At 38.5% G+C, this 7,908-nt stretch overlaps 1 protein-coding gene across 1 annotated transcript; it reads left to right on the forward strand.

Annotated features, from left to right (window-relative positions):
• The first annotated feature begins 1,156 nt into the window (after positions 1-1,156).
• Positions 1,157-7,646, forward strand: LOC137711102 (probable copper-transporting ATPase HMA5). Its single transcript, XM_068450305.1, has 6 exons — positions 1,157-1,509; positions 4,204-5,598; positions 5,705-5,959; positions 6,103-6,225; positions 6,349-6,828; positions 6,929-7,646. The coding sequence occupies exons 1-6, from the start codon at positions 1,219-1,221 to the stop codon at positions 7,346-7,348; spliced, it is 2,964 nt and encodes a 987-aa protein (XP_068306406.1). The 5' UTR covers positions 1,157-1,218; the 3' UTR covers positions 7,349-7,646.
• Positions 7,647-7,908: the final 262 nt, after the last annotated feature.

Here is a 7,908-nt window from a genome sequence, read left to right on the forward strand (position 1 = left end):
TGTTAGTAATTTTTGGGTTTTTTTTTTATTAATACCTTACATATTGTTAATTACTCTCCAACATTTCCTTTTTGTCAAAGTTTGTCTTAATACACCCATGTATTTTAAATTCACACAACACTCTTAATATATACCTAACATTTTCAACATACACTCCACAATAAACATCCTAGGTATAAATACATATTTTATTTTATTTATTTTTGCTTCTCTGTGAAAACACAGAAATCGAGTTGAAGTAAAATGAAGTTTTTATCTGCATCTAAAGATATATAAACTTTGCAAAATAAAAGGAAAGATCAATGCAATGGGACTCAACCTAATTGCCTACAAGAGAGTGATAGTGGTTTTGAAAGGAAAACATTTACCACAAATTTATTTGTGGAGTATATTTACCAATATGTGAGATGTGCATACGAATTTTATTTTTTATTTTTTTTGATATGATGTGTATACCAAAAAAAATATCCTTAAAAAATGTGTAAAAAAACATTTATTTAGTTGTAACAGGAACACGGGTGGTACACCACGTGTTTTTATGTAAATAGTGAGAAATTTTATTTTTTATGTTATTAACCTTTTAATACACATATCACACCATTTATATAACGGCACATGATGTACCACCATTTATGTAACACATCAAATGTAGCCGAAGAAATAAAAGATTAATTTGGGGAACGGAAACCGACTTTTACTTGCCTTTTAAGATTTTTAGGGTTTTTATGTATGTTATTCATACTATGTTTTTATACATCATTTCTCTACCACCTTAAGTGGCATTTGATGTGTACAGCGATATTATTTGAAAAATTTGCAAAACCCAAGGAAAGGAAGGAGAAAGACTTCTCGTATATCACAATCATCATTTAATTAACTATTTTTTCTTAATTATTAGTTTATAATTCAAATTATATGGTTGTTCATATTAAATGTCAACTAAAATGATATGAAAATATGATACAAAAATATGGTATGAATAACATTACTCATGTATAATTGCGAACAACTTCATCGTCTATCCCATAGCGTCGGACCTAGGTTATGACGGGACCCACCACCCATATTCTTTTTGTATAAACAATCTCCCACCGTTGAATGCTCGTTACATTCAAAATTAATACATTACCCTCCAATTTTTAAACTTTCCTCTTTTTTTTTCTTTCTTCAGAGACAAAAAGAAGGCTCCGATCATAGCCACCAACAAACCTCACGTCCATGGCAACCAAGTTCTTGGCTCTCTGCAATCGCAACGAGAGCCGGGGCGACCTCTCTCCCCGGCCCCACTATCCCTCCATGCCAAAGTACCCCAAAGGTGTGGCGGGTGAGGAGACTAGCCTGGCGGCCGCAGCCGAGGCTAAGGCCCTGTTCTCTGTCATGGGCATGACGTGCTCTGCCTGCGCCGGATCGGTCGAGAAGGCGGTCAAGAGGCTCCCGGGGATTCGCGAGGCCGTTGTCGACGTCTTGAACAACCGAGCGCAAGTCATGTTCTTTCCCAATTTTGTTAGCGTAAGTCGCTTTACCTGTGAAGTGAATCTTTCATTTTGTTTTTGCTTTTCATTGATGATGACACGTAGATAAATAAATTAGTGAGTATCACCGTTACCTGGGGTAATGAGCAAAAATATTCCCTGATTATATCCATTATATGTGATATATCTTGGATTTGGCCTGTCAAACATGTGATTTAGGTCACCTAACACACGCCTCTTGAGGAATCAAATATCTGATATTTCACACAATTCAAATTTGAGGAAAATCTGCGTGAGAATGTTTCCATTCTCAGTTTCCAGTTCAGCCGCCGGTCTTAGCTTTGGCCAAGGCCGTGGCAGTCCCCTTCGGTTTTCTTTTTCTGTGTTTTCCCCTTTATATCTCAGCCCTTGTGCCTCAATTTAGTCTGCTTCTTGCCCCGATCGGAAAACTTGGTTTCCCGATCTCCATTTTCCCACTGTATTTCCCCTACCATGCATCCACTCTTTTCATCTTCTCTCTCTCCCATCTGGGTTCGCTTTCTCTTGACTTCACCTTGGACTCGATCTGCTCCGACCTTGTTCCGCCGTACTCTACGGCTTTATCAGAAGGTGCGTAGAGCTTTGGCTCGGGTGTTCGCACCACCATCTTCCACCTGCGTGTCGTTCTCGGCACTGTTGTCAGTGGTTCCACTGGCTTCCTTCCTAGGTTTCTACCATTGGTGGCGGCGGATTGGTTTTGTGTGGAGTTCGACTGAGGACGACGACGTCTGCTTCTCTTTTTGTTGTTGGGGCTTGGTTGGTTTTCACCTCTGGTGCATGATGGGTTGCTGGTTCGTGGTCGCCGGAGCATGCTTTGGCGGTGGCTGGGGAACCTGGCGGCTAGGGTTTTTAGTATTTTTCTTTTTCTGTGTTTTTTACCAGGCTCAACTCTCGGGTTGGGTTGTTCTTGTGGTGGCCACCTTTTGTTTGTGTTTTTGGGCCTTTGTTTTGTACGTACGTTGTTGGTAATGCAAGTTTACCTTTCATCGAAAAAAAAAATAAAAAATAAAAAATGGCGCCTCTTGCCTTTTTGCTTTCCCAATTGTACAGAATTGCTTCTGCACTTTTGCACACAAAGAAATTGTCCCCTTAATTTTAGAACTGGTTAAAAATTGGGATTTTCTAAGCTTCGATTCAGAGCTAAATTATTCTATCCCTAGAGAGAACATAGTTGTGGCATTTGGATTGAGTTTGAACACTTTTTTTCTCTTTCTGTAAACTCTTATTCTGGCATTTAGAATAAGTAAATTAAAAAAGAATCAAGGAACCATAATGAACAGGAATGTGTTGAATGAAAAATAATTAAAAGCCCTAAGTTTGAGACAACGTTGTTTAAAGAGTTTGCACACTTGTTTTCTCCTTCTGTAAATTCTTATTTATTTCTAGCATTTGAATTGAGTAAATTAAAAAAGAATCAAGAAACAAAAATGAACAAGAATGTGTTGAATGAAAAAACAAACGTGTGAAGATCATTTTCCTAACAAAATTTTCTCTATCCATGAAAAAGTTGTACTTGGAGATCTAATCCAATATAAACAATAAGGAGATGTTATAAAGAGTTCAAATTCTGTTTGTATATTGTTTCTGCGTTGGTACGTATTGTGCTTATAATAAAGCCAGGTTCTTTGTAGATTTGGTCAAAAGTCAAGTATCAGACAAAAAAACATACAAGTAGAACATCTTCTTTTACTTTTAAACCTCTTAATTCACGGCCTTAGCCTTAGCTGACGCTTAATCATAGTTCTAATCTTTGACTTAGCTACATAGTTTGTAGAGATTCACAAACCTAATTTTTCTTTATTAATTAAGAAAAAGAAGGCTTATCTTCCACACCAAGTACAAACCAAACTACAGTCTATTAAAATATAAGCAAACTCTAGCCTCTTGCTAGAATTAATATGTATATAAAAACGAAATTAATAATCTGCATGACGTCTAACAGTTTGACCAACGTGCAGAACATTTATCTGAATAGACCATTATTAACTTTAGGAAAATGATTTTCACACTACTGTTAATTTTGGTCGTTTGATCTTCTTTACTTTTAATCCAATGGCAAGAAAATGGAAAAGAGTGTGCAAGGAGAGAACATGGGGTGTGAAAATCAAGTCCCTAATTTTAAGCTAAGGTAACGCAGATTTGCACCTTGAGTCGGAAACTGATCTGGTTGCTTGCCTAGCTATGTGTATTAGCAACAACATTAACCATTTGAAAGAAATAGTTAGCATGAACACTTGAGACAGATGACATTTGCAACTATGTGAAAACAATTTTGATCTGTGTATTCATCCAACACCATCAATAAATTACCAAATTATAAGATCTTTGATCATTAATATCTAAAAAGTACTAATAGAGTTGTGGCTTCTATAATTTTATCTGCTATCACTTGTATTCTGCAGAATACCGAGGTTCTACGTACGTAGAGGACTATTCCCTAGGAGACATCTCTAGTAGTCTAGTTGAGCTAGCTTTAATTTGGGTAGAATCATTTTTTAAAGATTTTCGCAAGGGAAGTTCGATTCCTGACATTTAATACCTTGAAAGAAACTGAATTTTTGGCACTATTGCATACACCTTTCTACTGTCTAATAGTAATAACTAGTTTCTTGCTTATCATTTCCCATCATTTTTTTTAACTTTATTTATTGCTAGTTGGAATTTTTTATAGCTGTTGTCTTACATCTTGTAGGCGGAGAATATTCGTGAGACGATTGAAGATGTTGGATTCCAAGCCACGTTGATCAATGATGAGGGAAATGAGAAGTCCATATTGATATGCAGAATTCGGATAAAGGGAATGACTTGCACTTCTTGTTCTACTACTGTTGAATCCGCTTTACAGGCAGTTCATGGTGTACAAAAAGCCCAAGTTGCCTTAGCAACTGAAGAAGCAGATGTTCACTATGATCCAAAGGTTGTGAGCTACAACCAGCTGTTGCAAACCATTGAAGACACTGGATTCGAAGGTATACTTATTACTGCAGGGGAAGACATGAGCCGGATAGAGCTTGAAGTTGATGGTGTAAGGACGGATCGCTCAATGAGAATACTTGGACAGTCTCTTCAAGCACTCCCTGGTGTGCAAACTATAGACTTCGATTCTGAAATCAAGAAAATCTCTGTTTCTTACAAATCAGATATGACAGGGCCAAGAAGTTTCATTAATGTGATTGAAACAACCGGGTCCAGGCGTTTCAAGGCAAAGATTTTTCCAGGAGGTGAAGCAGGAAGAGATAGTCATAGAAAGGAGGAAATTAAGCAGTATTTTGGAGTCTTTCTGTGGAGTTTGGTTTTCACTATTCCGGTGTTTTTAACCTCCATGGTGTTCATGTATATTCCTGGAATTAAGCATGGCCTAGAAACTAAAATAGTGAATAATCTCATGATTGGGGAGCTCATGAGGTGGATTCTGGCCACTCCGGTGCAATTCATTATAGGCCGGAGGTTCTATACTGGGGCGTACAAATCACTACTCCATGGTTCTGCAAATATGGACGTGCTCATTGCATTAGGAACAAATGCAGCCTATTTTTATTCAGTCTACTCGGTAGTGAGAGCTGCTACCGCTCCAGATTTTATGGGTACTGATTTCTTCGAGACTAGTGCCATGCTTATTTCATTCATTCTTCTTGGAAAGTACCTAGAGGTATTAGCTAAGGGGAAGACATCAGATGCCATTGCCAAACTGATGGACTTGGCACCTGAAACAGCAACATTATTGACACTAGACGAAGAAGGAATTGTGATAAATGAAGAGGAAATTGATAGTAGGTTGATACAAAAGAATGATATCCTTAAAATTATTCCTGGGGCGAAAGTAGCTTCGGATGGTTATGTTACATGGGGGCAAAGCCATGTTAATGAGAGTATGATAACGGGCGAAGCACGACCAGTCGCAAAAAGAAAGGGTGATTCAGTCATTGGAGGTACTTTGAATGAGAACGGTGTCCTACATATCAAGGCAACTACGGTTGGTGCAGAAAGTTCCCTTTCTCAAATTGTACGGCTTGTTGAGTCAGCTCAGATGGCCAAAGCTCCTGTACAGAAATTTGCTGACCGCATTTCCAAATACTTTGTGCCACTGGTAAGAATTATAACATGATTAATTACTCAAGTTCTTTAAGGATTTGTTTTGGTTCAACTGAAAGGATACAGGAGGCTTTTTCTTAAAATGTGGTTTTAAGTTGCAGGTGATCCTACTTTCATTCTTGACCTGGCTTTCGTGGTTTTTGGCTGGAAGATACCATGGCTACCCTGAATCTTGGATACCATCTTCCATGGATAGCTTTGAGCTTTCTCTCCAGTTTGGAATCTCTGTCATGGTTATAGCATGCCCTTGTGCTTTAGGCCTAGCAACTCCCACAGCTGTCATGGTTGGAACCGGAGTAGGTGCATCTCAAGGTGTATTGATCAAAGGAGGCCAAGCATTAGAAAGTGCACATAAGGTTAGGAAGTGGCATCCTTATAGCAGTTTGATGCTTTCTATAATATTGATATTGGCAGTTTTGTGCATTGGGGCAGTATAAGAGAAATTATTATGCAATTTAATGATCAAGTGTAACTATAGATTTGATTGATGATGTTTTAGGTGAACTGCATTGTGTTCGACAAGACAGGGACTCTCACAATTGGAAAGCCAGTGGTTGTTAACACACGACTCCTGAAAAATATGGTGCTGCGAGAATTCTATGAACTTATTGCTGCAGCTGAGGTCGGTTTTAACATATAAAACACGTCTGTAGTATTTTTAGAAATTCATGAAGAGTTTTTTTATATGTTCATTATTATCCACAATGATTGGAAGTTTCACTATTTTTTATGATATATATATCAGGTGAACAGTGAACACCCGTTGGCTAAGGCCATTGTTGAGAACGCCAAAAAGTTCAGAGAAGACGAAGAGAATCCTGCCTGGCCAGAAGCAAAAGACTTTGAATCCATTACTGGTCATGGGGTGAAGGCCATTGTTAGGAACAAGGAAATAATTGTTGGCAACAAGAGCTTGATGGTGGAGCGTAACATTGCGGTTCCAAAAGATGCAGAAGAGATACTTGCAGAAGCTGAAGGACTCGCTCAAACTGGGATTTTAATAGCTATAGATGGAAAAATAGCTGGAGTTCTGTCCATATCTGATCCACTGAAACCAGGTGCTCAAGAAGTAATTTCCATACTGAAGTCTATGAAAATTAGAAGCATAATGGTGACAGGAGACAATTTGGGAACTGCAAATTCTATCGCTAATGAAGTTGGAATTGAGACCGTTATAGCAGAAGCCAAACCCGATCAGAAAGCAGAGAAAGTGAAGGACTTGCAGGTACATATAATGAAACTTTGTTAATTTGTTACAAACTACAAGAGTATGTTCTTAACCTCATGCGCACTGCATGCACGTTACGTAATTTCAATGTTCACAGGATAATTCCGGCTACATTGTGGCAATGGTGGGAGATGGAATCAATGACTCACCAGCACTTGTGGCAGCGGATGTAGGAATGGCAATTGGTGCAGGAACAGACATTGCCATTGAGGCAGCTGACATTGTTCTAATGAAAAGCAACTTGGAGGATGTGATAACTGCGATTCACCTTTCTAGGAAAACTTTCACCCGTATCCGTTTGAACTACATTTGGGCTTTGGGATATAACGTTCTTGGCATTCCAATAGCTGCAGGAGCCCTTTTCCCATCTACTGGATTTCGTTTACCACCATGGATTGCTGGAGCTGCAATGGCTGCTTCTTCTGTCAGCGTTGTTTGCTGCTCTCTGCTGTTGAAGAATTATAAGAGGCCGAAGGTTCTGGACAACTTGGAGATACGCGGAATAAGTATTGAGTGATTGATTAGGAGCTTTTTAATTCTGTTGTGAGTACGCGTGTAGGACTCAAGTTCGAGTAATTTGAGTAGTGGTTTGGCTGCAGTAGCAAATATGTAATAATGCAGGTTGTTTACATATGTTCTGTATATATAAACCTATACGGGTGCAAGTTTCGTTAGAACACATGACATGCATTTGCAGTGTTGTTGTCGTAATTGATGGATGCTTGAAGCAAAATTTACTCCGGAGCATCAGTCAATGAAAACAAATAACTACAAGGTCGTGACTGAAATATGCAACCTCATCTAATGAAATTCACAGCTGCATGTTATGGCGCATTCTAAAATTTTGAAGTAGAGGCACGTGTTGCAATTCTTTTGACAATATCTGGATGCAAAGTACAAACACCTTTCAAAGATACACAATTTAACTTTTAGCGTAGTTCCCAAAAGTTTCCTTTTGATAGGATTGGAGATAGGCTTACCTTGGAAGATAGAAAAGTTAGGATAGGGCACAGACTCGTGGCACCGTTTTTTTAACACTACTTTTAACACATATTTTTGTGAGGCCCACTTCGTAAT

Source organism: Pyrus communis, chromosome 12 (assembly GCF_963583255.1).
Source record: "Pyrus communis chromosome 12, drPyrComm1.1, whole genome shotgun sequence".
NCBI classification, from domain to species: Eukaryota; Viridiplantae; Streptophyta; class Magnoliopsida; order Rosales; family Rosaceae; genus Pyrus; species Pyrus communis.

Coding starts and splice junctions, on each gene's coding strand:
- LOC137711102 (XM_068450305.1), top strand. CDS start 1,219: ATGGCAACCAAGTTCTTGGCTCTCTGCAATCGCAACGAGAGCCGGGGC. Junction 6,226..6,348: donor AACTTATTGCTGCAGCTGAG/GTCGGTTTTAAC, acceptor TATATATATCAG/GTGAACAGTGAACACCCGTT. Junction 6,829..6,928: donor AGAAAGTGAAGGACTTGCAG/GTACATATAATG, acceptor CAATGTTCACAG/GATAATTCCGGCTACATTGT.